A 19,383-nucleotide genomic window follows, 5' to 3' on the forward strand; every position below is an offset into this window, starting at 1 on the left:
CAAGCTTCGTTGCAAGCCAGTGGTTGGAGGAGAAGGCTGGATGATGAAGTTGATTTGTGGAGTGCATAATCATGAATTGGCCAACTCATTAGTTGGACATCCATATGTAGGGCGATTGACTGAAGCTGAAAAAACAATTATTACTGATATGACGAAGTCCATGGGGAAACCAAGAAATATTCTGCTAACTCTGAAGGAAAACAATGCTAATAGTTGTACGATCATTAAACAGATATACAATGCAATAAATGCATTTCGTTCTTCCATAAGATGAAGCGATATTGAAATGAAACATTTGATGAAGCTTCTTGAACGTGATCAATATATTCATTGGCACAGAATAAAGGATGAAGATGTGGTTCGTGATATCTTTTGGTGTCACCCTGATGCAGTGAAGTTAGTCAACGCATATAATTTGGTGTTTTTGATAGATAGCACCAACAAAACAAACCGGTACAAACTCCCACTGCTCGATTTTGTTGGGGTGACACCGACTGGGATGACATTCTCTACCGATTTTGCATATGTGGAGCGTGAACGCGTTAATAATGTGGTATGGGCTTTACAACGCTTCTGATGCCTTTTTTTAAAGTGTGATGCCCTCCCTGGAGTTATTGTCACTAACAAAGACCAAGAATTGATGAATTCAGTGAAGGTTGTATTCCCTGATTATACAAATTTGTTGTGCAACTTTCACATAAATAAGAATGTGAAGGCCAAATGTAAATCACTAATTGGGCAAAAAAAATGCTTGGGATTATGTCATGGATTGCTGGGGATGTCTGACTGATTGTCCTTCAGAACAACAGTTTGATGAATGCCTGAAGAAGTTAGAAATGGCTTGCTCACCTTGGCCAATGTTTGTTGACTATGTCAAGGAAACATGAATAATACCACACAAGGAAAAATTTGTTTCTGCCTGGACTAATAAGGTGATGCACTTAGGAAACACAACAACAAACATGTATGAAATTGTTCAACTATTTCTATTAACGTTGATGAATTGATGGAATTGTATTATTGTATATGTTTATTGTTATTTGTGTACTTGAAATGTAGGGTTGAATCTGCTCACTCGTCTTTAAAAAGATTGTTACAAAATAGCCTTGGAGACTTATGCAATGTGTGGGATGCCATGAACAACATTATTACGTTGTAGCACACGGAGATTAAATCATCATTTGAAACAAGTACACATGTCGTTGGACATGTCTTCAAAAAAACCTTATACAGGAGGCTTCTTGGAATGACTTCAAGGTATGCTTTAAATCAGATTGCTGCTGAATTAGAGCGTGTTGACTATGCTTACAAGAATCCTTCAAGTTGTGGTTGTGTGGTGAGAACCACGCTTGGTCTTCCTTGTGCTTGAGCTATCCAAATATGTTGGTGGTTGCATCCCACTGGATTCAATCCATATGTTTTGGAGGAGACTAAGTTTTTCAAACCAAGGGTTATCTGAGCCCGAAGTGAGCATCAAGGCAGAAATAGAAACAATATCCAAAAGATTCGAAGAACTTGATGTTTGTGGCAAGTTTACTCTAAAGACTAAACTTTGGGAAATTGCATACCTTGATCAGAATTCGATGTGTCCTCCTCCAGCAAAGGTTAACACAAAGGGGGCACCGAAGAAACCTATGAGCAGGAACCCAAGGTCAAAAAAGTGTGATTCATCTTACTAGGAGTATGTAGATGCCTTTGAATCTACGTAAAATAGCAATTCGTTGGTGAGGCGTATTGCATCATCCTCTGAGCAACCAAATCGAAGAACAATGATGCCCATGTTGGATCAGTTTCAGCCATTTATGCATGACTTCATTGATAAGATTGTTGATGTCAAAGCTGATGGTAATTGTGGATATCAATCGGTTGCCAATTTATTAGGTATGGGTGAAGACTCTTGGTTGGTGGTCAGGTACCATTTCTTAAAGAACTTGGGAAATTCTCAGAAGACTATACCCGGCTCTTTGATGGCACAGAGAGATTTGAGGAATTAAGGATGTCACTACATGTTGATGGGTTAACCAAGGTATGTAAGTTATGTTTTTTCTTTTTAATACTTAACTTTACAATTAAGTTTGACATGTATATTTGTTTCATTTAGGTGACTACGGATAAGTGGATGGATATAATGGACATGGAATATGTCATTGCATCAAGATATAATGTAATCGTTGTATCCTTGTCTAAACAACAAAGCATGACATTATTTCCTCTTAGAAGTCAACCGCTGGCAAATTCTTCATTGCATCGTATAATTTGCATCGGTCATGTGTATGACAATCATTTTGTTGAAATACATTGTAGATATGAAGTGTTTTTTTTTATATTTATGTAATGAGTTTTGTAGGATTGAGTTAACACTTTTTTCGCATGTACAACAGGTTTATTTAAAAGAATGTTGTCCTTTACCGCCTGTAGCATTGTTATGGTCTACCAATTGTCATCCTCGGGCGAAGCAGTGACCAACTCCATATATAAGCAAAATGCAGCATTACAAGAGCTTCGTGATGTTCAAGAGAGACTATGTTGACATAAATGATGATTGAACATGTAATTTATAATGACTGATCATTTTGAATTGGATTTTCACATTACATTATGTGTCTTTGTGTATTTGTTACGTCCACAACAAAATTATTACTTAATTCTAAAAAAGCATGTTAGATATATCGTTGTTTGAGTTGAAAACACATTGTGAAAAAGCATGTATGATAAATTGTTACCTGAGTTAACATAAAGGGTGTGACAGGAAAATTTTAGCTGTTTTCAATAAACCTGTAATGAAAATGGAAGACGAGTTGTCCTTGTCACAAAACTAGCATGATTTAGTTGTAGTATTTGATGCAAATTTTATTTCGTTCGACTATGATGAAGTTAATGTACTATTTGAATTCATGTATCGCAAATCGTTCTTTTTTGTTTTTCTGGAAATGGAAGACGACTTGTCGTTCTCTATTAAGTTTTATTTCTACTACTTTTACTTTCTTGTCGGTGTTGCAAATTTATTTTAAATAAAAAAACAACTACAACAAATGAAAAATAACAATTAATTGTAAAGATTACAATTAGACAAATTATTTAAACTCGAGTAGTTCATTTTTTAAAAGAAACTACTATAAAATTAAAATTTAATTAAAATATATTTTGTCATAAATTAAAAATAATTTAATGATTAAAAATATTTAACAAAGTATATTTAACTCTAATGCAAAATATGGAAATCAAGAAAATAAATAAATTATATGAGTCAATTATTAATTTAATATAATATATAATGTTTCAACTATTGAACGTGGTGACTTCAGGTTTCTAGGGTAAAATGAATGTTCTAAGTTTTGATTTAATATATAGAGTTGCTATGTGCAAAGCTATGTTATTTTACATATACTTTAACTGTTGAATAAATTGCTTTTGAAGGATTTAATATACTTATGTCAATGTTTTAGCCTTTTCTTTAACCATAATACACAATCATTGATGTGAATGTGAGGTTAACATATTCGACAATATTAGCGTAATATTCCGTGTTATGTACGGGTGTTGAATTTATAATTTATAAAATTTTTATATTATTAATATATTTTATAATCTATTTTTAAAATTTTATATATGTTAGTATATATATATATATATATATATATAGATAAATATTTTACATTATAAGTTTGTATTTAATTTTTTTTCTAAAAAAATGAAATATGAAATTATGCCTATAGGTAGGCTTGTATATTTTTATAAAAATAAAAAATAATTACAATTTGCTTAATTATATTTTTAGTCTTTAAAATTTTTTATATTTATTATTTTTGTTCATTAAACTTTGTAAAGATTGACCAACGTCTTTGAACAACAAAAATGGAAATAAACAAAACTAAAATTACTAACGAAATGGGTTCAAGTACAATAAATGTATATACATCGAATTTCAATATAAAATGTGTAAATAAACTATGATTGATTCGTGCGCCATTTGCGTCGAGACCTAACATACACTAGCTGGTCTTGTGTGACACTCCTGACAATCCTAAGGCATTCTTTGATCACCTCATGTGTCAATGTGCCTTACGTGACCACCCCTAGGTTGAGATACCGCTCCAACCTCTCCGCAATCGCATTGCAAGCTTCCTGTTAAATACAAAACAAACAAATTAGACAAATTATTATGAAAAAATTGACGTAAATGACATAAATTATTAGTAACACTTACCACTGCATGTCTCGACTCGTCGACATCAGACCTTACAGATGTTAATGGTACTGCTGGCTCCCGGACCTGAGGGATATCTGTCTCTGGGACCTGAGGGACAACTCTGGGATGCGTAGCATAACCATCTGGCAAAGGATCTGATGGCTGGTCCGATGTCATGAATGGATGCGAAATGCGGAAGAACTAGTCCATGTAGTCGTTGGCACACTGACCTGGCACAACGCACATCTCACCTGCTGCAATCATATGGTTCGAATAGTGCATCCACCTGTTGTGTATATCATCAAACGACACCCATGAATCGATAGGCAGAGCAGGAATGGTTTGGGTGTATCCAAAATGTCGCAAGACCCTCTCTGATCGGTAATACACAGCAACGGGCCCCCAACGCAGTAGACCGGAATAACATGAAATCATATGGAAGTCTTGGACCGGTCGGTGCACCCCATATGGGATCCAACAGACATCCAGAATCCGGAGTCAGTCCAGGCACTCCCTGTACGTCGGTGTACGCATGCTCTTCACGGTCTTCTTCGTAGCAATCCACCTATAAGCACACGGTGAATCCTCGTCGTAGTCTGGATCAGCAGTGGACTTTGCGATTGAGGGAAAGTGCTCGATATCCATCACTACAGAGGTAACATGAAAATCATAAACATTAATAATGAAAGTCTAAAAAAATTTCAAGTTAAACATTGTTGAACCTCAACGAATAAAAAACATGTTTGTTACCTGCAACAGCATGATGTAACCACCAAGCTGTCGGCTGGTGCTGATAGAAGCATCATTTAGGTGGTCGTACATATGCACCAGCGTAGCTACTCCCCAGGCATACCTCCCAGTCTGACTGAGGTCATGAAGGGCCTCCAGAAACACAACATGAACATGGGTTGCACTCTTGTTAGCAAAAAGAGTGTAACCCAGAAGATGAAGAAGATACGCGCGAGCCGCAGCTGTCCAATGTCTTACCTGGCATCGACGCTCATAGATATCACGTACCCATTGCAGGTGTACATACGGTCCACGACACTGCCCTGTCTTAGCCCTGGCAGCCTCTGCAGAGACCATTAATAACTCCACCAACATCTGTACCACATCATCCACGTGCAAGGGCTGAAAGGCATGCAAGTCACCAACCACGGGCAGATGCAAAAGAGACGCAACGTCGTCCAGTGTGATCGCCACCTCTCCCACAGGAAGATGGAAACTAGAAGTCTCCCGGTGCCACCATTCGACAAACGACGATAAAAGTCCCCGATCACCAGTGTGTATTGAACATGCGATCAGAGGACTTAGTCCTGTCCCAACAACTAGCCCCTCAATGGAAGGGACAGGCCTGCCTAAATTATGCACCTTCCTCCCGTGAGAGGATAACTTCAACTCAGGACGCTCCTGAATTGAAGTATAAAGGAACACATAATCTTTTAAAGGAAAACAAATTTCAATAATAAAGTATAATTAACACATAACTAAAATTCAATATTATAAATACCTTTCCCGTCTATACACTGCTGCAACGTGCTCTGCATACTCGGTCAGCACGAATGGGTCAGTCGGACCACTCGGAAATCCCTCAGGCTCATCCTCAGTAGCCTATGCGTCGGTGTCTGCATCATCCTCTGCAGTAGTGTCTGCACCAGTGTCCTGAATGTTAGCTTCTACCATCGGCTCATTTGCATCTAGGCCAGCCTCACTCGAGGCTAAGTCAGGACCAGGTACGTCAGCCTCAGCCACAGGTACGACACAGGTACTCGTTGCCTACGTGCGGATGCGGTAGCCTTCAGCGTTGGGGAGCATCGTCAGAATCATCACGATCACCTCTCCCCAGACCTTTACCGCTAACCCTACCTAAAGCACGGCCTAGGCCTCTAGTCCTAACCATGATTTGCAGATCCTAAATGACGATGCAAATATGCTAAGAGGTATCCACAAAGTGAAAATCATTGGCTTATATGAATCACTGGCTTATATCAATCGAATTGAATCATAGTGTTAAATGAAAGGGAAAGTGCAAGTGCATGAGCTAGTCCTGGTGCATTACCAGCAACTACTACTATCCACTCTTGTTCACTCTCGCTTTAAATGATTAGTTTTGTTCCATTGAAGCTCAATATTCATTCCAAATCATGATTACATGCTCTTTAAATGAATTACTACATAAACTTTTGACCACAAAACATAACCAACTATGACCATGAAAGCACACATCCAATTACATGTTATCTACTCATGCATTATACAGTACAAACCACAAAAGGATAAAAAACAATGTTTTAGGTGTGATTGGTTTGAGGGTGAAACCAACCAAAATGTATCAACTGTATGATTTTCTTGAGGTAATAATCAATGATTATTTTGGCTCCATAAACTACTCGTTTTCATTGTGTTCTTATTGGTATTGAAGCTATTAGTTTCAGGCTATGATAAATTGTAGTAGCTGAATGCGATTGTTAGGGAAACAAACCCTTTTAGGTACAATGAACATCAAAGACAGAACACACTAACAACACCACCATAAAATAGAAATATGGGAAGAACACATCAAAGGACAAAAAACACTAACTACAACTCCATAAAATAGAAATAGTAGAACAACACAAATTTAACATTTTGAGTACTTCTTGCTTATGTCCACAGAAATATCTTAATAAATATTCATTATCTCAAATAAGTTGAGAGAAACTTCATCAAATAATGAACGCATGATTTCAAACTTTTTTTCATCACTTAATCGTACTCTACTTCAGTCTAAAAGCCTCACATCTAGCCCTAAATCTTAATAAAAATATTTTTCATTATTTATAACCTATTTGGCATTTTTTAAAATTAAAATTCCTTCTTACGGATCAAGTTGATCCGTAAGCTTGTTGCGGATCAACTACATCCTTAATCAAACTTACGGATTAACTTGATTCATATGAAGCTTACGAATTAACTTGATCCGTAAGTTTCTTACGGATCAAGTTGATCCGTTCACTAACGTCTCTACTTACGGATCAACATAATACCCAAGCGGATCAACCTAACTCCGGCAACAATGAACTAAAAGACATGGTTACAACGCTTACCTCGACAGTGGATGGTGACGAAGCTCCCTCGACGGTGAATGGTGGCATTACTCTTCACGGAAACCTCCTCAATGCACCTCACGGAAACCTCTTCACGACAAGCTCCTCTTCACAACAACAATGGTGGCTGAAGAAGAAGAAGAACCTCTTCCCGGCAACCTCCTCTTAACGGCAACAATGGTGACAAATGGAAACGCCGGTGAGGTGAGCAAGAAGAAGACGGAAACGGCTGAGGTGAGGAAGAAGAAGAAAAAATCGGGCTGAGGAAGAAGAAGCCGAAACGCGGGTGGGAGAGAGAGAATCTCACATTTTTTAAAAAAAAAATAAGTCAGGGGTATTACGGGCTTTTCACTTCAAGTGCTGGGTGCACCAGTAAAAATGCTGGGTGCACCTAGCAACACTTAAGACAAAAGGCCCAAACCATTTGTGGGCCAGTAGTGTTGCCCACGGGCCATTCCTGTCTAGGCCCATTTGGAAATTCCCGAACTCCTTCTCTGCTCCCTCTATTCCATGTTTTACTTTACTCTCCTCTCAGTTCTCACGCAGAGTACTGCACTGAACGAACCGTAGGTAGGTTCTGTTCTGACGTTTAACTCACTTCTTCTTCTTCTTCTTTTGATCTCTTCGTTCGCATCTTGCGGATAAAAGCAGCGCTGTAATTTTCGTTTCTCTGCTTTGTGCTTTTCACATACGTCGCGTTTGGGTGTTAAGTTGTTCCGTTTCAGCCATGGTGGAGAACAATCTCTTCGAGGATATATTTAGGGTCGAAAAATTAAACCCCGATGACAAAAAATTATTCGATAAAGGTATTAATTATTATTATTATTATTATTATTATTATTATTTGCAAGTTTGTTGTTTTTTCATGACTTCAATTGTATCCATATATTATTTGTTTTTGTTTATCTTTCCATGCTTTATTGTTCTATCATGGGGTTATAAGGTTGGCTTAGTGGTGAAGAGAAAAGAGAGGGTGGAGAGGTAGTGAGTTCGAATTCCCCACCAACAAAAACTAACCACTAACGTACGTTTGCTGATAAAAAAAAATATATCATAGTCAAGAGTTAAATGTCTAGGGTTTTTCCATTTGTGCTGTCTATATATTACCACCTTTCAAATTTTTTTTCTCTTTCTAGAATGTTTTTCTCACTGCAGAAAGGAATCTCATTTTTCTTTCTGGTAGTGTTTGTTAATGGGATTTCAAAATTACAAGGAATTTGAAATGCATGACACTGTTGATCAATCAGAAATCATAGTAGCTATAACTTTAAAGCTAGTTAGCGTAGAAGTCAAAACAAATATATGAGAATTACAGTGTAAATACTCTCATTGCATAGAGTAGTTTCTCTTTAATTATTTTCAATTAAATTCTTTTTATTTTTAAAATATTTTGTTTGGATAAAGCAACTTAAATATTGTGTGTGTAAAATTCTTTGTTTAGTACTTGCTGTTTTGATTTCAATATAATTTACAACTACGAAAATATAGTTGAAAAGAAAAGGAAGAAGCAAATATTGATAGCTTCTATTATACATAATGGTGTAAATTGAGAGAAGGGATAGAGAGAAAGAGAGAATGCATCAAAGCTTCAGAATGAGAGTGTTCAGTGAGAACCTGAAAAAGATAAAGAATTTCCAAATTCTTTCATTTTGGTCGAAAAAGAATCCCCTATAAAATTTTGATCATTTTGAAAAATTATTTAGATTTGATGTCCAAACAAGTTATTTGATGTATGGTATTTTAAATTCACTTAAAAATTGAATTTCCTTTCTTAAAATTCCCCATCCAAACTCACCATTAAAGTTTGTCTGCTTTTATTTACATTCCATGTTGTGGTGACATGATTATTTGGTCTTACAAGAGACATTTTTACTTTTGTTTGTGTTTTTCATTCTAATGCTTCAATATTGTGCATCTCAAGTCACTCGCATTGAAGCAAGAAGTGAAAAGTTTGACATGTTTATGCACCTGGACATTAATTCCGAGATATATCCGTTAAAGGTTGGTCAGAAGTTTGCTCTTGTGCTTGTTTCAACACTTAATCCTGATGGAACTCCAGACACTGGATATTATACCCAGGTAATTAATTTATTATCTTTTGCAAGGAACCTTTTTTTACTGTGAAGGATTGTTGTTATGATTGTCAAGTGAGCATGGTAGAAAAAATTAGTTACTGGTATAGAATGTGCATTTAATGGTGTGTGGCTGTGCTTATCCTTGTCAAAGCCTCAGGTGTTTGCCAATCTTTGTTTGTTTAGTTTACCATTTCGTTAAGCTTTTTCTGTGACTGGGAGCTTTTATCCTTCATCATCAGCTTGGAATTCAAATTAGAACTTGGGTTAATGGTGAGCATAGACATGGTTGATGTGACAAGCCTCAAGAGTGGTTTGTTTTCTGCCAAATTTTTTTCTGGGTAGGTGTGATTCAATTCATATGTGGACCAGTGGTTATTTGCAGTGAAGTAAGTTTTAATGCTTGGATCTTGATGATCAGATGACACTAGCTTAATTTAATGCAGTTGGAAGCAAGTTTTCACTACGGTTGTTTAATACAGTTTGCTCTTCTATATTTTTTATTTAGTGCCTTTTTATTGTGCTCTGGAATATTCAGTATCTTTCATTATATTTACTATTTAACCATGTGGCCACTCTGTGTTACTAAAACAAGTTTCAAGTATGTCACCCTCTAAAATACTCCAACATATCAATGTTGTACCTGTATGTGACTCCAATGTGTGCAATACACCTAGATACGTAAATCGAGGGCCGGAATATCTTATATTTTTTTTAGTTTCTTTTTCAATTTTTTTCAAGTGATACATGTGGGTTGGGATATGGCTTAGATACTTTAAATAGGATAAACTACATACAACACTATCGTTTCCTCTGTATCCTTAATGCTATACTAAATAGTAAGCAATTTTATAGCTCGAGAGTGATTAGAAGAGAAAATGATGGGTGAAAGAGATATGAATCCCAGCCCAAAGAGGGTCACTCTTCTGGTTAACCTCCATGAAAAACATTGATTATTTGTAATTAAGCCCTCTGACAACCCTCAAAGGTGCAAATACCTTTATATCCTAATCCTAATTAAAGACAATTCTTAGCCCTTGTAAATCATGATTACTGAGACACAAGTAACATACAAAATAACATTGCTACAGAGCAGATGCCATCAAGTTTGTCAAATCCAAAATTCTACACAAACTCATTGAGCTTCTGTCATCAGAGTATTCCTGATATAAAAATAATATTTAAATAAAACCCAGGATAGCATCATAGCATTCAAACGTAAAGCAGAAACCCATCACTAGTCATAATAGATACACAAGGACATGGGCCTTCATGCCAGTACACGTGATTATTACTCATTTACTCTGGCTCTGAAACTAAGATTAAAAGGATGTCCACAGTGGCAGTGTTATTTAAATGTGACAAACAATATTTGTATTAGGTGTTCCAACATGTGATGTTTCCTAGAAGGATATATTAGTGTTCATCTAGAGAATATTCCATATCAAAGCACAATACCTTAGTCCTTATCCTCTATCCTTCAATAACTTTATGTGTACATTTATGTATTCCTTTCAACAACAAATGAAAGCACACCAGCACCAAAATTGAATGAAAATAACCCAAGTTTGGAATAGAACTTCAACTCTTTCCTTCATGTTTAAGCCCTCTATTCTAGACACCTTTGTCATTTTGGGTTCTTGATGGACCCTGGGTTTGCAGATGTTGTGACAGAAGAGAAATGATAGGTTTATAACAGCGGGTTCAATGATGTCATAAATTAATGCTATGGCACACAGAAAACAAACAAATAATTTGAGAAGGCAAATAGCGATGAGTGTTTGATCAGTTTGTGTGATTGATTTATTTCTCTACCTAGGTCCTAGAATCATAAACTTGTACTAAGTCTGTGTTTGTTGACAATATGCCATAGTACTGTTAACAAACTTTGTGGATATTTTTGTGATCTATAAATAACCCAATTTATAACTAATAGTTCCCTTCGTCCTTCATCATTTTCTTTTTATGGTTTCTATTTCTGTTTGTTTATTTCATTTTTCCCCTATTGCTTGTCACATCAATTAGTGAATTAATTTGGCTTACAGAATTCTGCCATATATTTCTTATTTTCCAGATCAGTCGACAATCACTGGCCAACAATTTTGAATATGTCATGTATGGGAAGCTCTACAGGATAACAGAGGGTTCAGGGCGTGAAAAAGCGTATGTCTATTTCCAGAATTCCAGTTTTGAGTTTCATATTCATATGTAATAATTTACTAAATAACCAAATTAATGTACTAAATTACTAAATTAATGCTTGTAACTTAATTCTGTATAGCCAGCATGTGTTGCGGATTAGCCATTTGAAAGCTAGTCACTAGGAACAATGGATTCTTCCTTCGGAAGTGAATTGTTTTTAATGATCGTTAGCCTGAACTGAATAAGTGAATTGCATATATGTAGTTTGTATAATGCCAATTGACTCATTTTGTTTCTAAGTGAACACTGCTCAACTAAATAAAAATGAAAATTATCTTGACATTGTTTAGTTCTATTGTGCCAATCATTTAGAAATTGTCTTGAGATTATGAGATAACAAGTTATCTTAAGTTCTGAGATTATGTAGTGGATTTTATTCCTAATAGCAGCTCCCTAGTTAGAGATTAATGTGATCATTACATTAATGTTGTGTATTTTATTTTTATTTTTTGTAATTCTTTTTAATAGTCATAATGTTTATTGGCTTTGAATTGTAGGGAGATGAATATTTCATTTGGTGGGCTTCTGATGATGCTGAAGGGAGATACCTCTCATTGCAACAAGTTTGAGCTGGATCAGAGGTTGTATCTTCTGATAAGGAAAGTCTGAAAATTGTATGTAAAAAATAAATATGAAGATGTGAAGCCTTGTTGCAGCAAAAAGACAGCAGCTATTTCTATCTTCATGTTTGAGTACTTAAGCTGTCGATTTTCTTACTAATGCGGGTCTTCAGTAGGACCTGAAGTTTCAAAACCAAATATTTGGTGATTTGATCAAAGACTCTGGTTTTCTCACATCTTTTTCTTTACCCTCCCTTATATTTATTTTCCACTCCCTCTCTATTTACTCATCTCTCTCTCTCTCTCTCTCTCTCTCTCTCTCCTACACCTATTTCGCATCCCTCCATGGGGTGTGAAATTATTATTGCTTGATTATACTCATTCCCCTGGTGTGTATCTTTACTATTGTTTGGATAATGTATTCTTTACATTACTTATAAGAAAAGCTCATATATCAAACCATGACTTGCGGATATATTGTCTTGTTCAGAATCACTAATTAAGCTTAATAAGTCCCCACAAACTAACCTTAACAGATTTTTTTTGAAAGGCCAAAATGATTTAAATTAATATCAGCTCTTTGCACAAGATGTACGAAAGCTGATTTAAAGAGCAAGATGCAAGAATGTAACAAGCTGGCAACAGACACGTGCCTGCAAAAGACAACAAATTGCAGCAAAAAACAATAGAACTCAACACCCTATACTGCAACCTTAATAGAATTAATTAGTGCTGTTGCTACGCACACCCAGCACAATTGATGATACACTCAACAATTGTGTGCGATTCTTGTTTTGTTCTTTTGTAAAACTGATACGGATTGGACAATCTGTAAGTCTTATATGGATTGATCAATCCGTATGAGGTTTATAGATTGTTCAATCCGTATCCATAAGTCTCATAGAGATTGATGAGTCCGTACGAGGTTTACGGATTGTCCAATCTGTATCAGTTTTATGAAGGACAAAATGGGAATTGTACATAATTATTAGGTGTATCAACAATTGTGCTGGGTGCATGTCGCAACAGCCATTAATCAGTATGAGAAAACATGTGCAGTCAATGGCTCGGAACAGTGCTGTCTGGATCTGGCAATGACCCATTTCAGTCCAGTCAAAAATAAGAAAGTATTGCTATATAATAATTTTATAAAGGAGTTTTATTTCTCACTGATATCAAAGGGTTGTTTTTTAAAATATTGAAGGGTAAAATTTTAGATATGCCTCGTTCTTTTGTGAATATTTAAAAACTAATATAGGAAATTGTCAATATATTTTGTTATATAAATTAATAAAAGAATTTGATCTTTATCTGTAAATTAAGTGTTAAAAGGCAACCAATTTAGTATTTTTTGGGAATAGTTGATCTTTGATAGTATTTTTTGGGAATAGTTGATCTTTGAACTTTGACAAAATCACCTGGTTCTTCTCGTTTAGTGTGGGTCATTTTATTCAAACAGTATTTTAAGAATTGTTTAGAATGATTGAAAAATCGATTGATAGTACATAATCTGAAACACGTGTTATTATCCTGTCATGTCATATTTTAACAATATAGTTAATACTTTTTGTTATGTTAACATTTAAGTATTACTCTTTCAATAGTGACTACCATTTATTTTATGAATTCTTCTTAACATTTAGTTTTTTTTGACACAGTTTACCAAAAAGAAGACATCGACTTTGTATTTGGTAAATTCTAGTAACTCTTTGTGAAGTTGCAATTTTTTTAAGGTTTTCAAAAGTCACTAGAACAATCCCGTGTGCAAAGCACGTCAGTACACTGTGCAATCCCATGAAGAGAGAAAATAAAGGAAATAGGGTGAAGAAAGGCAAAAGTAAAAGAGAGTGAAGTGAAAAAAAAAACCCTACAACATGTGACGACCTGAACAGTTTTAATGATACTATTTATAACATATGTATAATAGATTAATAGGTTAACAATATAGTAAACCATCTTTGCAATTTTTAAAAGTCGGGGCATGATCTATCCAGTATGAATATGTGGCCTTTTAAAGAAACATTTTATGATTAATTAATCAACAATGTTCGAAACATGATTCCAAGTTAGAAGTGGCTTTTTCTTCAACACTAACTCAAGTCATGTTATTTGTTCCATGTATAACCTTAGTCATTTTTTTCTGTGTTTCATATATATCCTTAGTCATGCTATTTGTTCCATGTACACCCTTAGACTCACTCTCAAGTCATGTTGGTAATCATATATCCAAGATCAATTTTGATTGTTAAGTTTTCAAACAAAGCTACCTGTGAAAATCAATTTTCCAAAATATATTATCAAAACAAAATCACATTACTAAAATTTCCCATTTACTTGAAATCAATTTTATAAAATTACGTTGATTCAAAATCAATTTGTATAATCAATTCTACAAATGCATATCCAACATGCACAAAAACATCTGGTGGTACACAAGCACATCTCTAAAATCTTCAGAAAATTTGCACGGTGAAACGAGGGGGAGGACCAGAAGAGATATTAATGAATTGCGTTGAAACTTGACAAATTAGAAAAATCAATATAATGCTACATCTACAACATGCTTAGTTAACCTTCAGTTACTGAGGAAAGTAAATATTGTATTACCCTTGCTTCTCATCCTTTGTTTAAGACCTTCTGCTCCTCACATTTTTCTGTGCACTACCCTTGCTTTCCATTTTCCTTATGTTCACTATCCACTTTATTGACAGCATTCCCTGCACAAGTCTTTTCCAAGATGGCACTCACTTCAGCTTTATCCAATGAATTCAAAGTTTGTGTGTGCTGCTCCTTGTCTTTTGTTTTGGTTCTATTGTCTTCACTATCTTCATTCTCGGCAACAGTTTCTGCACTAGTTTTCTCTTTGGCAATCACTTCAAGAGGCCCTAGCTTAACTTCAAGGTCCTTGACAATATTTTTATAAGATCTCACATCCCGAGCCTCTGCTAATTTGCTTCTTGATGACGCCTATCATATGAAAATAAAAGTGTGAATATTGATTATACCAAGAAAATTTATGTATCTCTTCCTATAGATAGTTAGGGAAGATAAATGGCTACTAATTATACGAGTTAACAATTTCTAGCCCCATCAAAGGCTGGTCTATTGCCAAAATGTAGACCTATTCACTTTAGGATAAAAAACCAAATTTATTCCCTCAAAAACTTGTTAATTAGACTTGTTTACTTAAGTATTTTCTGACCATAAACTAAAATACAGAAGGGAAATCCACCAGAAATTGGGAACTTGATTGAATTAGATGTCGAAAGCAATGAGCTGTGATGCAGCAGAATTCTTACTATAAAGTTCACAAATAACTAAAACGTAACATAATACTCACATAATGAAGCATATAAATAGCCACAGCCCAAATGTTCAATGCTAGAGTTTCATTCATGTTTTAAAACTAGTATTGACAAAATTATCAAATGATTATTATTATACACCTGTTTTTTTTCTCATTGGGTCTACACTTCCTGTCCAATGTATACTTCAGAATACATACCATACCAGTCAACCAAGCAACAGATTTTGATTCATTATAGCTCATGATTAGCTTTAAAAATGAAGTAGTCTAAATTTCAATTACACTTAAGATCATCAGAAATTAAACAAAATAAACACGATAACATTGGAGGCCAAGAGAGCCAATGGGACTTTAGTATGTTAGCAGAGCTATTGAACCAAAAAACATTGGAGGGTAGGTTAAAGTTATTAAAGTAATTTTTTAGTTTGTAGCTACTAAACCAAAAACATCCAATGTACTTATGATTTATGTTGACTAACCTGTAAAATTTGCTCCACACGTCGTTTTAGATCTTCGCCTGATGCCTCCTGGTGGATGCCTTTAAGCATGAGCAACAGGTGAGACTCGATGTCATCTGAACAATGTTTTCTAATCATACTTTGTGCAATAGCAGATCTACAACCCACTGCATAGAAAGGGCAATTCACAAGCTTCATTGGGCAAACAGTTATGCAGTGCCTATCCATCTCGCGTCTCAAAATGCTATCTGTGCACTTCTGTTCACATGGAACTATCTTGAAATCACAAGCTGAATCATGCTCCTTCAAATGACCAGCACTGAATCTGGCGTCGCACCCTTCATTTCGGCAGATCACAGGCCTGAAGTTGCAACCATCGTCAGCATGGTTGGCAAGATCTCGTGCCGATTTAAAACTCATGCTGCAATGAAACGAGCTCTTCACGTCAACATTCTTGATCAAAGTTTTTGCAAGTGTTTCTCTTCTATCCAGCGGCCAAAAACCATTCATTTCCATCTCCTGAACAAAATCGTCTATTTTGTCCTCTCTCTTATCACTCAGCAGCCACCCCGAAACCTGGCTCAACAAATTCCTCTTTGAACTAACAAACTCATCAACAAAATAGCAAATGATATCAAAAGGGTGTTCCAATGCTCCGCCATCAGGACCACCCTCTAAGATAACAGACTCAGCAACAAACGATTCGCTCTTTTGGGTGACAAATTCTATCATTTCCTTTCTCAGATCAACAGCCACTGAACCAGGGGTCTTGAAGGGACCGCCTGTGGTGTTATCAACACAGGCACAGGCTAGTCCTGGCAGGAACATTTGAGCCAGCTTGTGAACTACTTCTGTATCACAAAAATCACAATGGAACAAGGGACCTTCGTTTTTCTCAGGTTCAATCTTCTTAGGCTCAAGGTCCACATCAGTTGTAGGAAGCTCCATGCTTGGTAAAACCTACACGAAAGTTTCAGAAAGAAAACATCATCATACACTCTTTCAATTTCTGCTTTGCTGTCCATAGTGGTCATACTTTGCTCGAACAAGATTACCTCCTGGTCTAGACATAGACCAAAAAAACACTTTCGAATCCTAACCTAAAACAAACAAACAATCAAAACAAAAAACACTTCAAATTTCTAAAATTCTTTGTTTTATTACCCCCTCACCGAGTAATTTCTAGCTCTCCTATAATACCATAATTTTCAGTATCTACTGCACAATATTGACTATATATCATTGCAGTTCAGGTTTTCAGAAATCATCATCACTCGAAAAGAGAGAGAGAGAGAGGAAATTATCAACAGTAACAACACATTTGCGCCTAAAACAGTTGATTTTAAGATACCAAGAAATCAAATGTTTAAATCTGTTTTTTCCACCTCTTCTGATTAATTTTCAAGAAACCCGACACTTAATTCCCAAACATCCAGTGGAAGACCATTCTAATAATCTGTCCCACTCGAAAAGCATACAATGTTCAACAATTGAAACCTTATTATAGTGTATGAAACCGTGTAATTAATGACAAAGATGAGGGAATAAGAAAGAAGAAAAAACATACCGACATATGTTGTGGTTATGAGATCTAAAGGATCTTAGATTCCAACATTGTAATTGAAGTACATGATTGATTGATTGATTGGAATTAATGGCGTAGCTAATTTTAGGGGGGGAATCGAAAAGGTGGATGCTCTTCTACTCAGTTACAAGGAATATGCCAAATCTGATGGATGCTTTTTGTTTTTGATTTTAATATATATTCTCAAATTCAATATTTAAAATAAAAATATAATAATTAATTAATATAAATTTAATATTTAATTTTTTTACTTATTTTTATAAGCATTATAATTTTTTCTTTTTATATTATATTTTTTGAATTTTTTCTTCTGAAGTTTAGATGGGAGGTTTTAGAAATATAAGTATTTTGTTAATTTGATAGTTTTTAAAGGAAATAATAAATTAGTATAGATTTAGTATCCTGATTTTTGTTTATTTTTGTAAACATTATTATTGTTGGAACCAAGGAGGCCTAATGTCTATAAATCTTTAAAGTTTTGATGATTACATAACTCTAAAGATTATATAAATTTATTGAAAAAATTATAAAGAGTGTAGAAGCACTCAATTATAAAAATTTGGGATAGCCTCAAGTTTCAGACAAAAGTATCACATGAAGATCATCTAAAGCATTGTTTCATGAAAGTTTGTATATAACTCGTTTGAAATCAAATTTGAGACAATTTTGAAGATAGTCATAGTACAATGCTTCAGCTATTTAAAGTAGCAAGACGTGCAAAAGAAAGAATAAAATGAAGTTATACCTTTATAAAACAAAAGGACGAAATTAACGTGTGTTCTCAAAAGTATCACATGAAAGTTTGTATATAACTCGTTTGAAATCAAATTTGAGACAATTCTGAAGATAGTCATAGTACAATGCTTAGATGATGATTGGAAAGGTATTGACCATATTGTCCAACAAAAGAGGGGCAAACCACAAAGAAGGTGGAGACTGAAGGGGACGCTTAGATGATGATTGGAAATGTATTGACCTTGAGTATAGGTGGAGGATTGTGATTGGCTTAAGCAATGCCTAGTTGGGAGGGTTCATGATATGAGCCATGTTATGTCGTCGAAAGAAGCCTTCATCATGCATATATGGTTTCAACTCAATCAGAGTACAATCAGAGTGTGCCACCTGGGTGATTGCTCATTCCTCCTATCTAGAATGGAGGGAATAGTGCTCAAAGATGTAGTAGAAAAGGATAAGGAATGGTTTAATACCATTTTTTAATCTATTACACAATGGATCCTTAAAGAAAGAACAGGATATCAAACAACTTGGGTATTATGTTGAGGGATACCTATTCACTTGTGGAGTCGTGACTGTTTTGAAAAGGTTGTCAACCCTGTGGATAACTTGATTGAGGTGGATGAATTTACTAGAAGTTGGGATCAACTGGACAAGGCGAGTCTTCTTGTTAGGACATCGGACCTCATTCTTATCTCAATTGGGAGGAGGGTCCACTGATAAACCAATTTTTGAGTGATATTATGTGAGTTTTTGTGTCATTTTCATGTATTTTTTTTTGGCAAAACTCACGTTTGAACACTAGTTTTGTCTTGCACAAGTATAGTCGCTCAATTGAGTGAAAGAGATGAAAATTACATGTTTTCTGAAGATCTAAAGAACTCTATCACTTGACTACTATCATGGTACATTCATCATAGTCGTGGTAAGCAGTACGACCATGTCAAAATGATGACATCCCTTCTGAACAGTGTCAGCTTCCGACGACGGTCATGGTAATTTGCCACGACCGTAGTCCACACCATGATGACTGTAGTCGTTCCACAATGCTTCAAAGCTTCAATGCCATAAATTTCCGATCACAACTGTGGTGGAGTTCAACACAATTTTAGTGTGCCTTTTTGGATGATATCATTAGGAAGCTATAACTAAAGGTTTTTTTCTATATCTTTTTATCTTTTACCTAATT

At 35.3% G+C, this 19,383-nt stretch overlaps 3 protein-coding genes across 6 annotated transcripts; 1 reads left to right on the forward strand and 2 right to left on the reverse strand.

Annotated features, from left to right (window-relative positions):
• Nucleotides 1-4,687: 4,687 nt before the first annotated feature.
• LOC114374359 (protein MAIN-LIKE 1-like) lies at nt 4,688-7,323 on the reverse strand. The gene is made up of 4 exons (XM_028332001.1): nt 7,276-7,323; nt 5,177-5,599; nt 4,960-5,104; nt 4,688-4,836 (listed from the first exon to the last, which is right to left on the reverse strand). Exons 1-4 carry the CDS (start codon nt 7,321-7,323, stop codon nt 4,688-4,690), a joined length of 765 nt encoding a protein of 254 aa, XP_028187802.1.
• A 465-nt stretch (nt 7,324-7,788) lies between these two features.
• On the forward strand, nt 7,789-12,568 carry LOC114391771 (DNA-directed RNA polymerases II, IV and V subunit 8B-like). 3 transcript variants are annotated; one of them, XM_028352721.1, is made up of 5 exons: nt 7,789-7,845; nt 7,987-8,081; nt 9,197-9,354; nt 11,422-11,510; nt 12,047-12,568. In XM_028352721.1, the coding sequence occupies exons 2-5, from the start codon at nt 8,003-8,005 to the stop codon at nt 12,156-12,158; spliced, it is 438 nt and encodes a 145-aa protein (XP_028208522.1). In that variant the 5' UTR covers nt 7,789-7,845; nt 7,987-8,002; the 3' UTR covers nt 12,159-12,568. The 3 variants fall into 3 exon arrangements, with proteins under 3 accessions (XP_028208522.1, XP_028208529.1, XP_028208539.1); XM_028352728.1 differs by having other exon boundaries at nt 7,801-7,930; nt 8,001-8,081; XM_028352738.1 differs by having other exon boundaries at nt 7,803-7,845; nt 8,001-8,081.
• Nucleotides 12,569-14,550: 1,982 nt separating this feature from the next.
• LOC114391789 lies at nt 14,551-17,605 on the reverse strand. Of its 2 annotated transcripts, XM_028352749.1 has the most exons (4): nt 17,442-17,592; nt 16,930-16,974; nt 15,896-16,834; nt 14,551-15,076 (listed from the first exon to the last, which is right to left on the reverse strand). In XM_028352749.1, exons 1-4 carry the CDS (start codon nt 17,445-17,447, stop codon nt 14,771-14,773), a joined length of 1,296 nt encoding a protein of 431 aa, XP_028208550.1. In that variant the 5' UTR covers nt 17,448-17,592; the 3' UTR covers nt 14,551-14,770. The 2 variants fall into 2 exon arrangements, with proteins under 2 accessions (XP_028208550.1, XP_028208561.1); XM_028352760.1 differs by lacking the exon at nt 16,930-16,974 and having other exon boundaries at nt 17,442-17,605.
• Nucleotides 17,606-19,383: the final 1,778 nt, after the last annotated feature.

This window comes from Glycine soja, chromosome 2, assembly GCF_004193775.1.
Source record: "Glycine soja cultivar W05 chromosome 2, ASM419377v2, whole genome shotgun sequence".
In the NCBI taxonomy this organism is placed as follows: Eukaryota; Viridiplantae; Streptophyta; class Magnoliopsida; order Fabales; family Fabaceae; genus Glycine; species Glycine soja.